The 23,357-nt window shown below is 39.3% G+C and overlaps 1 protein-coding gene across 40 annotated transcripts in view; it reads right to left on the reverse strand.

Annotated features, from left to right (window-relative positions):
• NUMB (NUMB endocytic adaptor protein) overlaps positions 1-23,357 on the reverse strand; it is a 195,912-nt gene that overhangs the window by 21,782 nt on the left and 150,773 nt on the right. For 26 of the 40 annotated variants that reach the window (XM_016926362.4, XM_016926361.4, XM_054666103.2 and 23 more), the window contains one exon: positions 1,434-1,508. In XM_016926362.4, coding sequence (XP_016781851.1) covers positions 1,434-1,508 — 75 coding nt within the window. Of the gene's footprint in view, positions 1-1,433; positions 1,509-21,107; positions 21,141-23,357 lie in introns of all 40 variants that reach the window. The other 14 variants (XM_063793637.1, XM_016926360.4, XM_016926367.4 and 11 more) reach the window with 1 other exon arrangement.

A 23,357-nucleotide genomic window follows, 5' to 3' on the forward strand; every position in this document is an offset into this window, starting at 1 on the left:
AATGTACTTATATAACACCATATGCTTTCTAGGGGTAGAGCTGTGTGTCTATTCTTATTTAGGCATTTAGGATCACTGTCTCTCAAATGCAAAATGGTACCTATGATTTGAGATATTATTTGGATTCTAAGTAAATGTTAACCAAAGAGCCATTCACTAGTCCTTAAGATGTCACTTAAATTGAGTTTTGAGTCAAAAGCCAGGTTAATTAGTTCAAATATCATTTTCTTAAAATAGTGTTTTCTTCAGAGCAAGAAGAAATTCAGATGTGGAGTCCATCTTTTTTTAATTTTAAAATATGGTAAAAGGATAGTCTATCATCTATTATATCAAATTTGTGAGAGTGGAAACTTATTAAAAAATATATAAGAACAAAAATAGGCCACGAGTGGTGGCTCATGCCTGTAATCCCAGCACTTTGGGAGGCCAAGGCGGGTGGATCACTTGAGGTCGGAAGTTCAAGACCAGCCTGACCAACATGGTGAAACCTCATCTGTACCAAAAATACAAAAATTAGCGGGGCATGGTGGTCTGTGTTTGTAATCAGCTACTTGGGAGGTTAAGGCAGGAGAATCGTTTGAACCCAGGAGGTGGAGGTTGCAGTGAGCTGGGATCGTGCCACTGCACTCCAGCCTGGGCAACAAGAGTGAAACTCCATCTCAAAAAAAAAAAAAAAAAAAGAACTCAGATCTTAACGCTAAATGCTAATGCTTAGTACCTTAGACATGATATGTCATGTAGAACAAAATGTTGAGAGAATACTATTTCTCATAAAGTAAATGAGTAACTAAAGTGGTTTCCTGAACATTAAATAGTCTCTCAGGAGATTGTACTTTGGACTAAGTGGAAGGATAAAGCTTCAACAATATAATACCCTTCAACAGCTTAAGGGTATTATATTTGATCATTAGAGATTTTAAAAAACATATGAGCAGTCCCATTTAAGCTTATAAGAATCTTACCTTAGGCCAGGTGTGGTGGCTCACTCCTGTAATCCCAGCACTTTAGGAGGCTGCCGGTGGATCACCTGAGGTCAGGAGTTCGAGATCAGCCTGGCCAACATGGTGAAACCCCGTCTCTACTAATAATACAAAAATTAGCCAGGCGAGGCCGGGCGCAGTGGCTCACACCTGTAATCCCAGCACTTTAGGAGGCTGAGGCGAGCGGATCACCTGAGGTCGGGAGTTCGAGACCAGCCTGACCAACATGGAGAAACCCCATTTCTACTAAAAATACAAAATTAGCTGGGCATGGTGGCACATGCCTGTAATCCCAGCTACTAGGGAGGCTGAGGCAGGAGAATCGCTTGAACCTGGGAGGTGGAGGTTGCGGTGGGCCGAGATCGTGCCATTGCACTCCAGCCTGGGTGACAAGAGTGAAACTCCATCTCCAAAAAAAATAAAATAAATCAAAATCAAAATAAAGAATCTTACCTTAGTTTTTTCATCCACAACTCTGAGTCCATCTGCTGAGACCCACAGAACTGCTTTAACTGCTTTCTTTCCAGTCTTTTAAGAGAAACCAAAAAGGGGAGGGGGAGATACACATATATAATATTAAAAAAAAGTCATCTTCCACAGAAAACACTGACTCTGCCTTCCAAAAGTCACAAGTACAGATGGAGTCCAAGTTCAGGAGTGGTGCCCAAACCCAGATACTCAAATCAAACTGCAGAAACATTCAGGAAAAAACAAGCCAAAGCCATTATTTTAGAAACACAATGCAAAACAATAAGATAAAATTAAGTAAAAGGGAAGTAACAGATGGAATAAAAACCAAGATATCACATTCCATAAAGGGCAAAGGATTCATAACTAGATTCTTCACCCATTTAAAAAAATCAACCAAGAAAACCAGAGTCAGATAATTATTAAATACATAAGGAGTTACACCACAAGTAGCGTCTACAAGTGTATTTAGAGCAGGAAGTAACATGTCTAAATTGAGATGTTGACCATTCTACTATCCTATGACCCCCAGTATGTTATAGCAGGACCCTTGGTCACCTAAAATTTTCACGTTAAAAACACAGTAAGTCTTCATTATTCTATTAACAGTCTTTAAAAAGTCATTATTTGTTCTCTCAGAGTTAACACAGTCATTTTTCCTAATAATTTTTTTTTTTCTTGAGACAGAGTCTCACTCTGTCGCCCAGGCTGGAGAGCAGTGATGCGATATTGGCTCACTGCAACCTCCCCCTCCCGGGTTTAAGTGATTCTCCTGCCTCAGCCTCCCGACTAGCTGGGATTACAGGCGCCTGCCACCATGCCCGGCTAATTTTTGTATTTCTGGTAGAGACGGAGTTTCACCATGTTGGCCAGGCTGGTCTGGAACTCCTGACCTCAAGTGATCCGCCTGCCTCAGCCTCACAAAGTTCTGGGATTACAGGTGTGAGCCACTGTGCCCAGCCTCTAATAATTTTAGAGACGAGGTCTCACTGTGTTGCCCAGGCTGGAGTGCAGTGGCTATTCACAGGTATGATCATAAAGCATTACAGCCTTGAACTCCTGGGCTCAAGTGATCCCCTTGTCCCAGCCCCACGTGTAGCCAGGACTACAAGTGTGCACCGCTGTACCCAGCCTTGGCTTGGTTTTTAATTTGACATTAAATGCATGGAGACATTTTGGGGACACAGGAAGATTTAAAAACTACTGAAAAAATAATTTTCTTTTTATTGGCTCAGAAAATACTTTTTGGCACGTGAGAATCACATGAGAACAAGCTGATGCATAATTCCTCCTGTGATGGAATGTAATAGTAATTTAACAGTGTCCTTTCTTTTTAACTGCCTCAAGGATACAGCAAAATAAAACAAAAGCAATATGAAGGCTGAGAATAAGTATCAGATTATCATAACAAGTATAGATCAAAAGGAATCTGGTGCTAAGGTTGGCGCAGCAGCCTCTAGAAGCGACAAGGGAGACTTTTAGAACTCCCATTCTCTTCTATAAGTGATCCAAGCCCAGGAAAACTTGATATGAGGACATGGCCTTACTGAAGTAACCTGTGATCCACTCGGCCTCATCATCTCCACCACCACCATAAATTTGATGAGTGCCTATAATATGCCAGCCAGTGGAAATACCTGGAAGGTTACTGAAAGGCAACAATCAGACAAAAAATAAAGAATACCGTAGGTAAATGCTACAGTAGAGCTGAGAACAAGGTACAATGATGTCAGAAAAAAGGTATAATCAAATCTCTTTGTGGAATTGGGGAAGGTTATACAAAGGAGAAGACTGAACTGGGTGCTGGAATAATTTTTCTTGATGCTTAGATAGGGGTAGGGAGACAGGGAAGTAACAGAGGTACTGGACATGCCAGGCAGAAGAAACAGCAGTACAGGACATGGAAGCAAACAACATGGCAAGTCTGGGGCTCTATAAATATTTCAGTATGGCTTGGTAAGTAGACTTGGCAATGGGAAAGGCGTAATGGGAGATAGAGTAGGAAAGGCCTAATCACAGAAGGCCTTCTATTCCTGATAAGGACTTTGATCTTGATTCTATGGGCAATTAGAAGCTACTCTGTAAACATTATTACAATGAATTGAATTTAGGTAAAGGAGATTAGCCTTGGTAGTATGGGTATGCTTCATCCAATCAGTTGAAGGCCTCAAGAGCAAAAACTGAGGTTTCCTGGAGAAGAAACCCTGCCTGAGTTTCCAGCCCGTTGGCCTGCTTTACAGGTATCAGACTTGCCAGCCTGCCAGCCCCTACAATCACGAGTGAATTCTTAAAATAGATAATATGTATATATCATATGTCATATATGTGTGCCATATATATCATATATATCATATATATCATACATGTCACATACATCATATGTCATATATATGTCATATATGTGTGCCATATATGTCATATATGTGTCATATATGTGTCATATATATCATATATGTGTCATATATGTCATATATGTGTGCCATATGTCATATGTCATATATGTGCCATATATGTGTCATATATGTGCCATATATGTGTGTCATATATGTGCCATATGTGTGTCATATATGTGCCATATACGTGTGCCATATACGTGTGTCATATATGTGCCATATATGTGCCATATATGTGCCATATATGTGCCATATATGTGCCATATATGTCATATATATGTGTCATACGTGTCATATATGTGCCATATACGTGCCATATATGTGCCATATACGTGCCATATATGTGTGTGTCATATACGTGTCATATACGTGTCATATACGTGTCATATACGTCATATATGTGTCATATGTGTCATATATATGTCATATATGTCATATATATGTCATATATATGTCATATATGTCATATATATGTCATATATATGTCATATATGTCATATATATGACATATTTCCTAGCGGTTCTGTTTCTTTGGAGGATCGTGATACAGAAGTAGAAGTTAGACTAGAATGGGTCGAGAAGTAAATGAAAGGCAAGAAGAGTCTACAAGTATTAAATACTTTTTTTTTTACAAAGCTTTTCTATAAAAAGGAGAGCTGCAGGGCAATAAGACACAGGCAGAGGATCAAGGGAAGTCTATAAGAATTGTGATAAACTAGCATGTTATACTTGAAATAGAATGGGCTTTGGATTAAGACAAATATGAGACTGAATTCAGCGCTACTATTCATAAGCTAAGAAAGTTATGTAGCCCACTAAGCTTCCATCTCTTCATCCCTAAAATATTTGTAGTTTGTTAAAAGGATTAGAGATTATATACAGTACCTGGAATTTAAATAGGGTAACAATTAGTAGCCATTATCATCATTATATTAATAAACTTTTAAAAACCTCTCCCAATAGTAAAGCAGAATTCTTAAAAGAGTGATATACATTTTCAACAATGACATCCTCTTCATGTGCTGAATGGGAAAAGCCAGTGGAACAATGGAAACGGAAGGCCCAAGAAAAAGAGAAGAGTAATTTAGAGAACAAAGTCCAACAAAATGCAGGGTGAGATGGGGCTAGAATACAAGTTTTAGACAGGAGGAGAGATGTCCATTCCTATGAAATGGAGGGATAAAGTGAGGCCGAGTAGAGATGAAGACAGATTTGTAAAGGAGGGAGTAGCAAGTGGAGGAAATTCACTCTGGAGAACCATAAATTCATCTGTGAATTTATGGTTTTAATTTACCTGCTTTACTTTGCTGGGGAGAGGAAAGACGACAGGCAGAGTAAAATATTAAAGATTTAGAACAGTAGTATGGAGGCAGTCTAGTACAGTTTCAAATCCAAGCTGTTGTTTGGATTTGAATTCTGGTTCTGCAAGTTACTCCTAGTATGATCAAAGGCAGGTTAATTTAACTTCTCTATGCTTCACTTTCTACACCTGTATAATGATGTTAATCTCATATACCTCATAGGGTTACTGTGAAGATTAAACGAATTAATGTATACGAAAGGTTTAGAACAAGGACGGTCACATAATTTACTCTACAAACTGGGAACCCTTTGAAAATGAAAGAGATGACTCGTCATTTACATTAGGTATATCTCCTAATGCTATTCCTCCCCCCTCCCCTCACCCCACAACAGGCCTCGGTGTGTGATGTCCCCCTTCCTGTGTCCAAGTGTTCTCATTGTTCTAGAACTTAAAGTACAATAAAAAAAAGAGAGATGACTATTAAAACTGATAAATGGGTGTTATAATAGGGCTGTTCCAGGCAAATTGGTAGAAGAGTCATTCACCAGCAACAGTAACTGCTCATATTTAACCAACCCTCATGTAACATTTAGTATTTTGCTGGAAGGTAAGCTCCATGAGGGCAAGGTTTCTTCCATCTATCGTTCACTGCTGTATCCCTGGAACTTGAACAACACCTGGAACAGAGTAGCAGTTCAAGAAATATTTGTTGAAAGAAAAAATACGCTAAATATCTGTTGTAGGAAACAGGAGACAGCTGACCAGTGATATACAACATTGCCAAACGGCACTGACAATCTTAAGATATTTAAATTTGCAGTTTAATCAATCTGCTCATTGTATAATTGTAGCCTGCAGTGTTCAGTATCTGAGGCAACAGATAGGACTACTTCAAGGTTGGAAGACTGAAGAAGGGAAAAATAAAAGGTCAGTTTAGAATGGGACTGTTCTCCAGTTAGTCTCCTTACAATATTCAGGGAAATGTAACATTTTCTTGGCCCAATTATATGCTTGTTTGTTTGGAGACAGGGTCTTGCCTTGTTGCCCAGGCTGCCATGCAAGTGGCACAGGACAGCTCACTACAGCCTTGAACTCCTGGGCTCCAGTAATTCTCCCACTTCAGCCTCCCCAGTAGCTGGGACTACAGGCGTGCACTACCATACCCAGCTAATTTTTAAACAATTTTTTGTAGAGACGGGGTCTTGCCCTGCTGCCTAGGCTGGAGCACAGTGACATAATCATAATTCACTGCAGCCTTGAACTCCTAGGCTCAAGCGATCTTCCTGCTTTGGCTTCCCAAAGTGCTGGGATTACAGGTGTAAATCACACATCCCAATTATATGGCTATAAAAACGTGTGGCTGGGTGTGGTGGCTCATGTCTGTAATCCCAATACTTTGGGAGGCCAAGGCAGGTGGATCACTTGAGGCCAGGAGTTCGAAATCAGCCTGGCCAACATGCTGAAACCCCATATCTACTAAAAATACAAAAAATTAGCCAGGTGTGGGGGCACGTGCCTGTAATTCCAGCTACTCAGGAGGCTGAGGCAGGAGAATTGCTTGAACCTGGGAGGCAGAGGTTGCAGTGAGCTGAGATCACGCCACTGCACTCCTGCCTGGGTGACACAGCGAGACTCCATCTCAAAAATAAAAAATAAAATAAAAAATAAAAAAAATTGTGCTTTTTGAGATAGGCCTTAATAATTTTATAGTATTGTACTAATGTATCAGTAATGAATCATATTTGTCATATTTCATGGCCTCTGATCTCTCTGAAGAGGGGAAGAAAACAGATAATACGAATTCTTGTATTTGTTCATACTTTTGGGTGTGGGTTCTTGTACATCATTATAGTTTGCCACATTATAGTTATTTAAGTCAGGTACTGAAATATTAATGATTAGAGATGCCTGTAGCTGAAATTAAGCCCAGGCTTCCTCTCACAAATTCTATAGTTGCAATACCACATTTCTTTTTTTTTTTTTTTTTTGAGACGAGTCTTACTCTGTCGCCCAGGCTGGAGTGCAGTGGAGCAATTTAGTCTCACTGCAACCTCTGTCTCCTGGGCTCAAGTGATTCTCATGCCTCAGCTTCCCGAGTAGCTGGCATTACGGGTGCACGGCCCCACACCCAGCTAATTTTTTTGTATTTTTTTTTGGTAGAGATGGGGTTTCGCCATGTTGGCCAGGCTGGTCTCGAACTCCTGACCTCAGGTGATCCGCCCACTTTAGCCTCTCAAAGTGCTGGGATTACAGGCATGAGCCACTGCGCCTGGCCAATACTTCCATATTATTTGTAAACTTGAGTCTTTCATTCTGACCATATAAACTAAGATTTCTGAGCACTTTTAAGAAAAGAAGATAAACATGGCTGAGAGAAGACTGTCTGCCCTAAAACTGTCTACTTGAAACCAGTACCCTAGGCGATCAGGCCACAGTTAACTAATCAAAGGACTGAAAAAAAACTACATTAAATATCAAATGTAGAATTTACATACAGGCTGGGCACAGTGGCTCACGCCTATAATCCCAGCACTTTGAGAGGAAGCCGAGGAGGGTGGATCACCTGACGTCAGGAGTTCGAGACCAACCTCACGAACATGGCGAAACCCCGTCTCTACTAAAAATATAAAAATTAGCCGGGTGTGGTAGCAGGTGCCTGTAATCCCAGCTACTCGGGAGGGTGAGACAGGAGACTCCCTTGAACCCGGGAGGTGGAGGTTGCAGTGAGCTGAGATTGCACCATTGCACTCCAGCCTGGGCAACAGAGTGAGACTCCATCTCAAAAAAGAAAGAAAGAAAGAAAAAAAAAAAGAATTTACATACATCTTAGTGGCACAAACACCTCTTTAAAAAGACAACATGCTGGCCAGGCATGGTGGCTCATGCCTGTAATCCCAGCACTTTGGGAGGCCAGGGCCAGTGGATCACCTGAGGTCAGGAGTTTGAGACCATCCTGGCCAACATGGTGAAACCCTGTCTCTACTAAAAACACAAAAATCAGCCAGGCGTGGTGACATGCGCCTGTAGTCCCAGCTGCTCTGGAGGCTGTGGCAGGAGAATTGCTTGAACCCAGGAGGCAGAGGTTGCAGTGAGCCAAGCAAGATCACACTACTGCACTCCAGTCTGGGTGACAGAGCGAGACTCCATCTCAAAAACAAAACAAAAAAAAACAAAAAAAAAAACATGCTTCAGGAACTAATAAAAATGTGGAAGTGGCAACATAGATGTTCAGACATTCAGAATTATTTTATCATCGCTGCTCTAACACTTTCTACTTTAATAATAATTTCAGTTATAGGTAGAATTCACACTGACAAATGTATCTTGAAAAAGTTTCACAATAAAGACAAAAATCCTTTTTTTTCAAAGAAAACCGATCTAACATGGACAGAACTTTAGTAACTTGGAATTTAAATTGGTGAAATCTGAGCAGAAGGATCAAGCTAACCAAAAGTGAAAAATGAAAGTATAACTTTCTCAAGTACTCTACACTATAAATATCCAGCTTAGTATTTTAAAATTATTATCTTCTTTAAAACCTTTTATTATGGGTAGATATAAACCAATATAGCAACTAAGCAGGTTCTGACACTGAAGAAAATAGCAACATACAGTGGATCTATTACAAATTACTAAATCAGGAAACTTGTACCAGAAGAGAAATGCACAGGTAATCTTAACACGAAAAAAATTGGTGAAGGAACACAAAATGGAAAATGGCACAGAAATAGTAACAAGCTCAGCACACTGTAAGATGACTTTCTCCTAAATATAAAAGCTACGTACAGTAAAAGGCAACTGAAATAACCAATTGCTATCTACCTATCTCCAGGCTTTTTTTGTTTCTTTAAGTAGAAACCACTGTATCTTTCTTTCTTTTTTTTTTTCATTAGAGACAGGGTCTTATTCTGACACCCAGGCTGGAGCACAGTGGTGTGATCACAGCTCACTGCAGCCTCAAACTCCTGGGCTCAAGTCATCTACCCACCTCAGCCTCCTGAGTAGCTGGGAGACCACAAGTAAGTACCACCACACCTGGCTACTTTTTTATTTTTATAGAGATGGTCTTGCTATGTTGCCCAGGCTGGTCTCAAGTTCTGGCTTCAAGTGATCCTCCCACCTCAGCCTCCCAACGTATTAGGATTACAGATGTGAGCCACTATGCCCAGCTGAAACCACTTTTTAAAAATAAATTGAAAAAGGATGAAAATGACAAGTTGGTGATATACATGGTAGGTGGAAAGATTCTTACACTGCTCTTTTATTTCATCAGTATAATTAATGTTATCCTTGGGAGAAATGAGTTGGAGTTGGAGGAATGAGTTTTGTTTTGTTTTTTGAGGCAGTCTTGCTCTGTCGCCCATGCTTGGAGTGCGGTGGTGCGATCTCGGCTCACTGCAACCTCCACCTCCTGCATTCAAGCGATTCTCCTGCCTCAGCCTCTCAAATGGCTGGGATTACAGGTGCCTGCCACCACGCCCAGCTATGGCTAATTTTTGTATTTTTAATAGAGAAGGGGTTTCACCATGTTGGCCAGGCTGGTCTTGAACTGCTGACCTCAGGTGATCTGCCCACCTCAGCCTCCCAAAATGCTGGGATTACAGGTGTGAGCTACTGCGCCTGGCCGAAATGAGTTTTTAAATTGTTGAAATTAGGGATTAGCAACCGTTTTTTGTGAAGGACCAGACAACAAAATATTTTAGGCTTTGCAGGACGTATGATCTCCATTGCAACTACTCAATTCTATCATTGCACAAAAGCAGCCATAACAATATGTACACAAATGGGCATGACTTTGTTCCAATAAAATGTTATTTACAAAAACAAATACAGTAGTGGGCCATAGTTTGCGACATCTGATACAATCATAATCTCTATAATTAATTGAATCTTCTTGGAAAGATAATTCATTATACTGAAATATTAGACCTGTTGGAACTGTGTCCCCGAATTCATTTTCTTTTTTTTTTTCTGACAAATGTATTTATATCCCACCTATTTTAAGGTGCCGTCCAACTCTAAAATTCTATGATCCCCAAGATCACCAGTGAGATAAGAGCATGCCATTAATTAACAAAAATAAAAATGACATTTGGAGGCAAGACAGCTCTGCGGGCATATGCTAGGTAAGAGCAAAAGGGTTAAGCAGATGTTCTAATGTAAGCTGAAGTGAAGAAATGCTATAAAGACACATGGAAACATCATTTTGCATAGCTTTGAAATATTAAGAAGCAACAACAGCAAACAGACCAATTAGGGCAGAGCAAGTCACTCTCAGAACAACAGTGATTTGCAATTCTACTGTGCAAAGTTCCTTCAGCTACAAACCAAAGAGGTCTTCAAAGGTTCCCAATGTGTAAAGAATCACTGGTCAGTCTTTCCATCACATCTACACAGAGGCAGGCATTACAGAGTAATGGTGATATATAAACCAGGGAACCATGATACAGTGTGCCTTGTAATAAACAAACGAGACTTTTTTCAGAGGAAACCCAGCTTCATTGCTTTTTAAATCAGAAAAGAAAAGCCTTAAAGTCTATAATTTAATATTTGAATTTCTGAACAGAATGGTGTAATCAATAAATTTTGTCTTATAATTCCAAAATCCAGTGAATATACCCCAAAGAACAAAGCAGTGAAAGGACAGAAACACAACTTTCTTCAGGATTTGAGATTGTACTGTGCTCAGGAAGAGTACAGTAACTTTTAGTCTCAGACACTAAGGTTCATTATTCCTGTACTTTCTTAAATGAGAGGGGCACTTAAAGGCTTTTAGGAAAACACAAGGATGGAGCATGTCATCAACTACACAGTAAAGGAGAGATTTTGGGGAGGCAATTTAGCTCTTCTAGTTTGCCAAATCACTTCAGTTGGGGGAGGGGAGACCTAGGGATTATTCCAATACTAAGTTCATATTTCAAAGGTATATAGTAGCTGAAATGGAAATTCTAGAGGCATCTCAAATTCAACCTGTCCAAAACCAAATTTATCCCTTCTCACAATGAGTGATTCCACCAACCCCTTGGTCATCCATGAACAAAATCTGGGTCTCATCTTCTGTTTCCTTCTCAACACCCCTAGGTTGAATGAATGAATGAATGAGTGTGGAACATGTTTTCTCTCATCCCAATGTCCCTGATAGTGCTGTTCCTTCTGTCTGAAATCTCTTTCTCTTCTAAGTTAGTTTAACTGGAGTTCATAGTTTTTAGGCTCAGCCTTAGGTGTCATCTCCTCCTAGAAGCCTTCATTACAACCTTTCACATTCACTCTTCCTTTTTGCTCCTGGAGCACCTGTTATTGTCACATAATTTGGTAACCATGTCTTTACCTATCTGATTCCTCCCACAACAGGGTGAACTTGAGCAGTACATTTCTCATTCATTCCTTTACACATTAATTCAAATATTTTGGAGCAGCTACTATGGACCACAAATTATTCTAGGTACTGAAGATTCAGCAGTAAACAAAACAGGTGGAGATCACTGTCCTCACAGAGCTTACATTTCGGTGAGGAAGAGATAAACAAGTAAAATGTATGGTATGACACACAGTGATAAACCCTATCAGATAAAAATAAAGCTAGGGGTCAGGCGTGGTGGCTCACCCCTATAATCCCAGCACTTTGGGAGGCTGAGGCGGGTGGATCACGAGGTCAGGTGATTGAGACCACCCTGGCTAACACAGTGAAACCCTGTCTCTACTGAAAATACAAAAAATTAGCTGGGTGTGGTGGCGGGCACCTGTAGTCCCAGCTACTCAGGAGGCTGAGGCCAGAGAATGGCATGAACCCGGGAGGCGGAGCTTGCAGTGAGCCGAGATTGCGCCACTGCACTCCAGCCTGGGCAACAGAGTGAGACTCTGTCTTTAAAAAAAAAAAAAAAAAAAAAAGCTAGGAAGGGGAATAGGGAGTGTGTGTGTGTCTGGGGGAGAGTGGTGTTTGGATTTTTTAAAAAGTTGTCAGTAAATGCCTGAGAATGGGGCTTTTGAGTGAAGGGAAAGAGATGAGGAAGTGAGCCACACATATATCTGGATGATGTGCGTTCCAGACTAGAGGTTACAGCAAGTACAAAGGCCCTGAGGTGAAAGAGTACCTGGTGTGTTTAAGGAATACTGAGGAGGCTAGTGTGGCTGGAACAGAGGGAGCAAGAGGAAGGCTAGGAGGAGATAAAAGAGGAAAAAGAGGGGATTCATATGCAATGGCCTACAAGGCCTAAAAGACTGGCTTTTACTCTGAGTAGGTCAGGAAGCTACTGGAGGACATGGGACAGTAAAGCAACATAATCGGGCCTCTGTCTTTTTTTTTTTTTTTTTTTGAGACAGAGTCTTGCTCTGTTGCCCAGGCTGGAGCACAGTGGCACGATCTTGGCTCACTGCAAGCTCCGCCTCCCGGGTTCACGCCATTCTCCTGCCTCAGCCTCCCGAGTAGCTGGGACTACAGGCGCCCGCCACCACGCCCGGCTAATTTTTTTGCATTTTTAGTAGAGACGGGGTTTCACCGTGTTAGCCAGGATAGTCTCCATCTCCTGACCTTGTGATCCGCCCGCCTCAGCCTCCCAACGTGCTGGGATTACAGGCGTGAGCCACCGCGCCCGGCCGGGCCTCTGTCTTAAAAAGATCACTCAGGTTGATCTCTCAAGAGGGGATGGCAGGAGGACAATAATGAAAGCAGGGGTAGTAGGATGCTAGTAGGATGCCACTGCAATGGTTCAGATAAGAGGAGATGCTGGCTTGGACCAGGGTAGGAGTGGTGGAGATAGTGAGAATTGATTAGGTTCTTGAAGGCTGAAGCAGACAGGAACTGTTGATGGAGTGGATGTAGGGTATAAGAAAAAGAGGAGTCAAGGTCAAATCCAGGGTTTGGCTAGAGCATAGGGACAGAGATGCTGTATACTGAGACTGGGAAAGACTAGGAGAGAAAGATCCTTCTCTCCTTGGGGGAATTTGATTTGTGACATATTAAAGTGTGAGGTGACTAGCAGATGTCGAAGAGAAAAAGTTTAATAATGATGATATTGACACCTATCTACCAAAACAGGCCATTTGGTGCTCTTTACTCATATTTATTCATCTAATCTTCACAACAATCACATGAAGTAGGCATTAATCGCAAAGCTAGTAAATGCAAGTAATCTGGCCCCAAAGGCTGGGCCCTTGATTCCTGTGCTATATTGCTTGTAAGACAGAAATACCATTATGGAGTTCAGGGGAGATGTATGGAGATATAAATTTCAAAACCATCAGCATATATTACATAAATGATATTTAAAGCCATCACACTGTGGATGAGATCATTAACAGGTGTAGGCTGAGAAGAGTCCACAGATGAAGGGGAGAACTGGGAAAGTATGATTCCTGAACTCCAAATGAATAGTGTTTCAAAGGGGAGTGAGAGATGGGCTATGTAAATTGCTGCTGATAGTCTGAGTAAGGCGATAGGACTACTGGAATAGTAATACAAAAGAAGATAAGGGCAGCCGTGGTGGGGTGGCGGAGGTAAAAGTTGTGGAGATGATTAAATGGGTTCAACAGAAGGAACTGAGGGTACCAAGAAGAAACCTTTTTTTAAAAAGAAGATGGTATATTTTTATGCTAATGGATGATCCACTAGAGAAAGAAAACTGATTATAGAGGGGAGAGGGGGTAGCATTGCCAGAATAAGTAAGAGTTGGAATAAGAAGAATCTGGTGGAGGAGTTAGCCTCTGTGAGGAGCACAGATAGTCCCTTGAATAGGAGGGAAACAATATATGAGCACAGATGCACTTTTAAAGAATAGGATCCAATACCCAAAAGAATATAAATCATTCTACTATAAAGACACTTGCACATGTATGTTTACTGCAGCACTATTCACAATAGCAAAGACTTGGAAGCAACCCAAATGCCCATCAATGACAGACTGGATAAAGAAAATGTGGCACATATACAGTATGGAATACTATGCAGCCGTAAAAAAGAATGAGTTCATGTCCTTTGTAGGGACATGGATGAAGCTGGAAACCATCATTCTCAGCAAACTAACACAGGAACAGAAAACCAAATACCACCTGTTCTCACTCATAAATGGGAGTTGAACAATGAGAACACATGGACACAGGGAGGGGAACACCACACACTGGGGCCTGTCAGGGAGTTGGGGGCAAGGGGACAAATACCTAACACATGCGGGGTTTAAAACCTAGATGACAGGTTGATGGGTGCAGCAAACCACCATGGCACATGTATAACTATGTAACAAACCTGCATGTTCTGCACATATATCCCAGAACTTAAGGTATAATAATAATAATAATAATAATAATAAAAATAATAAAATAGGATCCAGAATGAAGATAAGCACTAAGTACAAGTTGTCATAGAGGAGAAAATTAAGGAAATATAAAATAGAATGTAGATTTGAATATACTAATTCAAGAGTGGAGTCATAAATGCCATGAAATCCTTTACTCTCAGAAATTAGGTTAAAACAACATAATAACACATTACTTTTCAACCATGCATTCTCTAAAACTTAACCATTTCTAATGGTGCCATTTAGCAATTGTAAAAACATAAAAACTTGAAAAACTATATTTGGCAGTATATTAACAGGATCTGTTAGAACAGATATTATAATATTTTTGGTGATTTTTATACAGTCAGAAGTGGTTGCTACAAAGAAAAAGAAATCAAAGTGACATAACCCAGAGAGGAGTTCACAAACTCAAATGCCTACAAGAATTAAAGGCAGATAACAAATGAGTGAAGCAGGGACAACAGGGAGTTGCAGGGATTGTGGCGAATAGGCAAAGGGCACAGCTGCTACTCAGGTCAGGAAACTGTTGCCACACAGAAAGCATGCTGTTTTGCCAGGTCTGCTAATTCTTAAGATAAATGTCCTACTGAAAAGTAGGATATTTATTGAAAGTTCTCAATGTTTAAAATATTTGCAACTAATTCAAATTTATAAACTGTGTGCAGGCCATACAATCCATGTTTGTGGAAGTATTCAGGCCGTTGGGCTGTCTAGCATCCTCTGCATTAGACACTTCTCCATTCATTATAATTAAGGCATACCCGAGGAAAGCAGAGGAATGCTTTTTGAATGACAGAACATCAACATGGGGTAGATGAAAGAACTTTGCACTAAGTTTCAGAAAACCTTGCTTTCAGTGTAGGCACTGCCATTTAGTATTAGCTGGGTGAACTCTCTGAGCTTCTGTTTATTCATTTGTAAAATGCAGTTTCATGAACTACCCTGTCCAATTCACTGAACTGTTATGAATGGCAAATTAGAAAGTAGGTCAAAGCACATAATAAACTATAAAGCTCTGTATAAATACAAGTAAATGGCTTTAAAAAGAGATCTAATAGGGTGGCCTAAGAATATTTCCTGTCTCTATGTTGAGTCAGTTTCTTCATAAAATGGGAATACAGATTACTTAGTCCATAGGGTTCCTCAAATACATTAAAATTATAAAAATATTTTTTCAAATGTTAAGTGCCATGTAATTATTTGGTAATAAAGTATTTGCCTAGTATAGCCAACTATGAATGAAGCTGCATGTAATAATCCCTAAAAAGCTGAGTGCATTATTGGCTTTCCTAAGGCAATGAGCTATTTATTTATTTATTTATTTATTTATTTATTTATTTTTGAGATAGTCTCACTCTGTCACCCAGGCTGAAGTGCAGTGTCACGATCTGGGCTCACTACAACCTCTGCCCACCCCCGGTGTTCAAGCGATTCTCTTGCCTCAGCCTCCTGAGTAGCTGGGATTACAGGCGCCTGCCACCACGCCTGGCTAATTTTTGTATTTTTAGTAGAGACGGGGTTTCACCATCTTGGCCAGACTCGTCTTGAACTCCTGACCTCGTGATCCACCTGCCTCAGCCTCCCAAAGTGCTGGGATTACAGGCATGAGCCACTGTGCCCGGCCACGGCAATGAGCAATTTAATTAGTTTGGAAAAATTTATTTCAGGTCTTCATTTTTTTGCCCCTCTTTTACAATGTTTGTAAGCTTACAATGGATTACAGGCCTGTAACAGACCCAGGTTTATCTGTTCCCTACTGCTAAAGTTTCTGGAGACACTGCTCCTATCAGCTGGTGACGCAACAATAGGGAAGTGATGGTGGTCAGGTCCAAGAGGCAACTTACAGAAAAGAAGGTTTTCCTGGCTATGAGTCATAAATTCAGAATCGGGGCAAACAATTCTTCTATCTACTTACTTTCACGTAAAAGTGTTTAATAAAAACACTTCTTGATTACTGTTGTTCTATTTATCCTGGATCATCAAATCATACATGATTCAAAGAATAACAAAGTATCAAAATTTATGAGGAACTGTACTGGATAAAAACTCCGTAACATATACTGTTCTGTAAGATGCTTCCTTTTGAGGTTTCATCAAACCACAATTGACCTAGCAAACTCAATAAATCAAGTCTCTCTCACCAGTCTATTTCTCGTAGATTAGGGTGAAGATGAATTAAACGATGGCAACTTGAAAGATTCAAAAGATTCCAAATTACAGAAAAAATTATCATTTAAAAGCACATTCTGGGTAAGATCATGGGTAATAACTTGCCCCTCTCTGTTTTCCAAACTCTTTAAATGACTCACTGTAAAAAATTATATATTAGTATAAAATCACCATGACATAAAAAAAAATTTTCCCCAATAACATAAGAAAAGAATTCTGGGTGCTGTGGCTCATGCCTGTAATCCCAGCACCTTGGGAGGCCAAGGCAGGCTGATCACTTGAGGTCAGGAATTCGAGACCAGCCTGGCCAACATGGTGAAACCCCGTCTCTACTGAAAATACAAAAATTATCCGGGTATGGTGGCAAGTGCCTGTGGTCCCAGCTACTTGGGAGGCTGAAGCAAAAAATCACCTGAACCCAGAAAGCAGAGGTTGCAGTGACCGAGACTGCACCAGCCTGGGTGATGAAGGGGGACTCTGTCTCAACAACAACAACAACAAAAAGTAGGCATACAACACATAAGCCATCCAGCATGCTGGGCACAGTTGCTCATGCTTGTAATCCCAGCACTTTGGCAGGGTGAGGTGGGCAGATCACTTGACCTCAGGTGTTTGAGACCAGCCTGGGCAACGTGGTGAAACCCTGTCTCTACAAAAAATACAAAAATTAGCTGAGTGTGGTGGCACATGCCAATAGTCCCAGCTACTCGAGAGGCTGTGTTGGGAGGATCCCCTGAGCCTGGGAGTTTGAGGCTGCAGTGAGCCATGATTGTGCCACTGCACTCCAGCTTGGGTGACAGAGTGAGACCCTGTCTCAAAAAAAAAAAAAAAAAAGCCATCTAGCAGAATGCCACTTCATCCCTAGAAGACCCACTTCCTAGCCCCTCAACTGCTTCTGATATTTCTTTTTACGTTAAAAAAAAAAATACAGTGTAAGTTATCTTTTAATCAAAACACAGCCTCAGAGGGGAAGACAAAGCCTGTCATTGTTTGTTGTTGCTGTTGTTAAACAGTTGACATATGTATTCTGGTGATGCTACGGTGATGCTCAGTTACTCTGAACATATTATTTTTTCACTCTACTAGTGGTATGTCTTTTTTTTTTTGAGACAGAGTCTTGCTCTATAGTCCAGGCTGGAGTGCAGTGGTGTGATCTAGGCTCACTGCAACCTCCACCTCCCGGGTTCAAGCAATTCTCCTGCCTCAGCCTCCTGAGTAGCTGGGACTACAGGTGTGTGCCACCATGCCCAGCTAATTTTTTTTGTATTTTCAGTAGAGAAGGGATTTCACCCTGTTGGTCAGGCTGGTCTTGAACTCCTGACCTCAAGCAATCCACCCGCCCTTGGCCTCCCAAAGTGCTGGCTGGAACCACCGCGCCCAGCCATTATGTCTTTTTTTTTTTTGAAAGCGAAATACTTATGTGTGAATAAATGTAAGAAAATGATTGCTTATCAGTAGCATATAAATTCAAAGTAGGGAATGATGGTAATGCCAAACAACCACAGACTCCACATGGGTGGCTGAGATAGTGATACTTTTGCTTTCTGATGGTTCAATGTACATGAACTTTGTTTCTTGCACAAAATTATTTAATTATACAATAATTATAAAATTATATAAAATTATTACTAAAATTATTTAAAGTATTGTATAAAATTATCTTCAGGCTATATGTATAAGGCATATATAAAACACAAATAACTTCTGCATTTAGACTTGGGTCTTATCCCCAAAATATCTCATTATATATATGCAAATATTCCAAAATCTGGAAAAAAAAAAAACAAAAAAAAATCCAAAATCCATAACCCTTCAGGTCCTAAACATTTCGAATAAGGGATGCTCAACATGCAGTAGGACTTAAATCTTTCCAAATAAATAAAATGTTAGTTTGAACCACTAAAAAAGATGATTTTTTTTTCTTTTTTTTTTTTGAGATGGAATCTCTCTCTGTCACCGAGGCTGGAGTGCAATGGCATTATCTTGGCTCATTGCAACCTCTGCCTCCCAGGTTCAAGCAATTCTCCTGCCTCAGCCTCCTGAGTAGTAGCTGGGATTACAGGCACATGCCGAGGCGGGCAGATCACCTGAGGTCAGGAGTTCAAGACCAGCCTGGCCAACCAACATGGTGAAACCCCGTCTCTACTAAAAAAGACGATTATTTAAAGCTTTAACTAATAAAAAGTTAAATTGATTAGAAATAAAATCTAAAGTTAAATTACTACTCTATAAAAAAGAAAGTAAAAGTGAGTTTCTAAGAAGCTCTTTACTTACTAGCACCTTTTGAGATAAAATCTTCACTTATAAATAATATGAAAATAAAGTGATTATATAGCACAATGATTAAGAGTGTGGGCTCTGAAGTCAGATTATTTGGGTTCAAATCCCATTTTTTTACCACTTATTATAAATATCTGTGAATTCAGTCAGGTCATTTAACCTCTGCAAACCTCAGTTTTCTCACTGTAAAACTGGAGAATTATTATTTTTGGGTTAAGGATTAAGTGAGATGATTCATAATTCTCTTTCTTATACCATACAAATTCATCATGTAGCAAAAAAAAATGCAGTGAAAAAGCTACCAAACACAGTGTGATCCAGCTCAGCTACAGTGTAGGTGCATCATGGCCCCATTATACGTAGCAATAAATACTGTGACCTCAGGATTGATTTTGAGGGAAGAGCTTTGTTCCTTAACCCACTCCAGGCTCCTGAGTAGCGTGCACCACCGCATCCAGCTAAAATATATACTTTTACAATTGTCTTTCTAAAAACCAAATCAATATTTGCTATAACCTGACCTTCATCTTATCTATGACGCCTTATCTTATATAGCTTATCGTATATAGCCTTATCTGCTGCTTGAAGTAGACTTATTAAAACTAGTCACTTGAACAATAGTTAAAATTGTATGATAATTGTGGCGATGTGTAATTGCTTTCGGAAACTCTGTTTAGGAAAAAACAAATACACCACAAAAAGTTTCCTAAAGTGTCCTTAACAATTATCAATTTCCTTAACAAATATAATCCCTACTTATAATGCTGTGCTACACAGGAAATAATAAGATTCTTTCTAGATATGTATCCCATATTCTAAGGACCTATTAATCTGACTCAGACCCAAAATGTCTATTAAAAAATGTATTGTGACATGTGTGGGTAAATTATTTGACTTTTTATTTCAGATTGAGAGGAGTAACTGAATTAAATCATTACATCAAAATACTTCAAATTTGTTTACACTAGTATTAAGGTGACAAGTTAGAACAAGAAAATGTAAAAATGAGTTCCATTTAAACATTTAATTGAGAAGGAAATGTAAATTATTTGTTCTTTAAAACAAATTTCCAAAATGACAAAACCATGCAGTAGAAAAAAAATTGTAGGATTTTGTTAATCACATAAATTTTTAGTAATTTATACTGTTATCTAATGACAGTATTTTTCTCTCATACTGTCTCAGTCTGAATTAGTTTTAGCACTTACTCAAAACTAAACAAGGATAAACTTGGACACAAAATATATTTAGAAATATATTTAGTGATATGTGTACAGCCACCCCATATATTCTTAAATTTAGGGAGATCTGAACACTGAATAATCATTATCTGAAAAGCATCTACATAAACAACATTCCACATATGACAGATATTTGGTAGGCTAATAATTAAGATACTTTTTCTTAGATTAGCAATGCAGGTTAAAAATCATAGCAGGATCCCTAAAGGTAAGTTTATCCATTTTCACTTACTATCCTGAAATTTAATTTAGATTGGAAAAAAAATTGCACTGAATGTAAACTTTGGGGTATATTTATTTTTTACTCAAATATTTCTTCCTATTTCCCTGTGAATATTGGGCATTATGTAAAATCCACTTGTTACAAATATTGCTAATATTTTAATATAAACAGGGTTTACAAGATCAAATGATATTTATTTTAATACCTACTATTGAGGAGATAATCCTCTTTTAACCTACTTGATTCATTTATTGGAATTTCTTTATTTTTTTGAGACAGAGTCTCACTCTGTCACCCAGGCTGGAGTGCAGTGGCGTGATCTCGGCTCACTGCAATCTCCACCTCTTGGGTTCAATCGATTCTCCTGCCTCAGCCTCCCGAGTAGCTGGGATTACAGGTGCACATCACCTGTATTGTATTTTTGGTAGAGACAGGGTTTTACCATGTTGGCCAGGCTGGTCTCAAACTCCTCAGGTGATCCACCCGCCTTGGCCTCCCGAAGTGCTGGGATTACAGACATGAGCCACCGTGTCCAGCCTATTTATTGGAATTTCTTAGAATCATCAGATTTAGTATCAGTAGACCCACTGATAATATCACGGATAGCAACTTCCTAATTCATTAATTTCCATATACAATCAAACCAATTCCTGTATTATAAAGAAACCAAAGCTGCACTAGTTTTAAAAAATATGTCAGTGCTACACTAGGGGTGTAACTCCTTATAAAGCAAGCATGAATGTGGCATCAAACTTACTTTTCCAAAGAAGCCTTTGAAGAACTTCCTTTCCTGGAGGAACAGGGGGACAAGTCGAGCGCTATTATTGTATGGCCTAAATGTCCCAGAGTTTCACACCAATAAGCACATACAGAAATTGGGGAAAGGAAAAAGTGGGAGAAGGGGTGGGAGTGAGTTTCAAAGAGTTATCCACACCAGGAGTGACAGGGAAAAAGGAAGGGTGCGTGAAAATGCAGGGAAACACACTGTATAGCCTAAGAATCCATAGAAAGAGTAAGAAGAAATCAGAACCTGTATCCATGCAGAGCAACAAGTTAGTTTAGTAATCGCTATTTACATTTAAAACAGAGATCTTCCAAATTTGGCAGCAGAGAAAACAATAGGGCATACTGGTTTGGTAAGATTTGCATTTTAAATTTTATAATAGTGAATAGAAAATAGAAGACTGGTTCCATATACATTTTTTAAGTTTAAAATTGGCGGTCAACTATGTGAAAGTCACCAATTTTAAAAAAGTCCACATTCAAATGACCACATAATCACATTAAAAATGTAATATGTAAAATTAAATGAGTATGCATCAAAGGTCCTTGTCATCCTTTTTTCTTAGTGAGTTCAAGATGTCACTTAGAAACTCCATACCACTTAAGGGGAGCTTGACCATTGGCTTTCCATTTACTTACATTAGTATCAATCTATATGTACATGTGTGCTGATCAATTTCACAACATACATAAGGAAATAACATGTATGTTTTATTCCAGACACAGAATAAATTATCTATTAAGGTTACAAGGCTAATGTTTATACAAGAGCTGAGAAAACAAGTATCCTAAGAACCAAATGATGTCTGTGGGCCACAACTGAAATTTAAGAAACAGGGTTTTGTTTTCTTTATAAAAGCTATTGTTTATTATTATTTTGTTTTTGTTTGTTTGTTTGTTTGTTGAGTCAGAGTCTCACTCTGTCACTCAGGATGGAGTGCAGTGGCATGATCTCAGGTCACTGCAACCTCTGCCTCCTGGGTTCAAGCAATGCTCATGCCTCGGCTTCCCGAGTAGCTAGGACTACAGGTGTGCGCCACCACATCCACCTAATTTTTGTATTTTTAGTAGAGACAGGGTTTCACCATGTTGGCCAGGCTGGTCTCGAACTCCTGACCTCAAGTGATCCGCCTGCCTAGGCCTCCTAAAGTGCTGGAATTACAGACATGAGCCACTGCACCCAACCTAAAAGCTGTTATTTTAAAATAAAGAAACTTGCATTGACATTTATAAGTAAACAATTCTGAAACTATCTGGATAACAGAGGCATAACTATCTATGCTATCGGCACCAATTTTTAAGCCCCATTTATGAAAACTGGCCACCAATTAAAATCTGTAGAATTTACACAAATTAGATGGGTTTGAACTCACACAAGCTAGATTTAACTTTACATTTCCTAGCTGTGGTTGAAATATACTTTAAGCCTTTACTTTTTATAATCATAGGTTTTTAATGTTGGATAAATGTCTAGGAAAAGATAATTGCACTGAAATCTGACTCTTTTACACAATTCATAAACTATTCAGTGCTCTCCAACACTGGAAAGTTTGTTCTCCCCTCTAAGCTTTGAAAATCACAAACAGCAAAAAATATTTCCACAAAACATTTTGAACTGCAACTGGAAAAATAATAAAGTAATTGGGTAGTTATCACAGTAAGACTAGATTATTTCTGCTGCCAAGTTTGGTGACCCTAGTTTTGTTAGACTATGAATAACCATAAGCTTTCAAGGATGCAGCCAAAGTTAAGATATTCACCATTCTTGAGGGATGGGAAGGTGAAGGAAGGAGATTGTTAATATTTAATTTAGCTCCTAGAAAAGCTACTGTTAAACATTGAGCTTTCCCTCTTTTTATAAAATACCCAAGATGTTAATGAAAAAAGTTGGCATGCAAAATGCATAAAAAGACAGTTATTAAAGAATAATAATGTTCTTTTAAAAAACATTTGTTATGATTCTTTTACCTGCTAAAACAAGAACATATATTAAAACAAATATATCAAATAGTGAATAAAAAACCAACATATTAGAAACTGGTAGTATAATGAAACTAGTCTAAAACTAAGACAGAGGGAGAGACATTTAAGAAACAATGGGAAGAAATGACCTTAAACGAAGGGCATCTTGGACTAGAGTTAAGCAAGATAACCAAAGGCCTTATACACTTTTTTATGGAATTGGCTGATATATGACAATATTCCTCACCCTGTAGCTGATATG

This window comes from Pan troglodytes, chromosome 15, assembly GCF_028858775.2.
Source record: "Pan troglodytes isolate AG18354 chromosome 15, NHGRI_mPanTro3-v2.0_pri, whole genome shotgun sequence".
In the NCBI taxonomy this organism is placed as follows: domain Eukaryota; kingdom Metazoa; phylum Chordata; class Mammalia; order Primates; family Hominidae; genus Pan; species Pan troglodytes.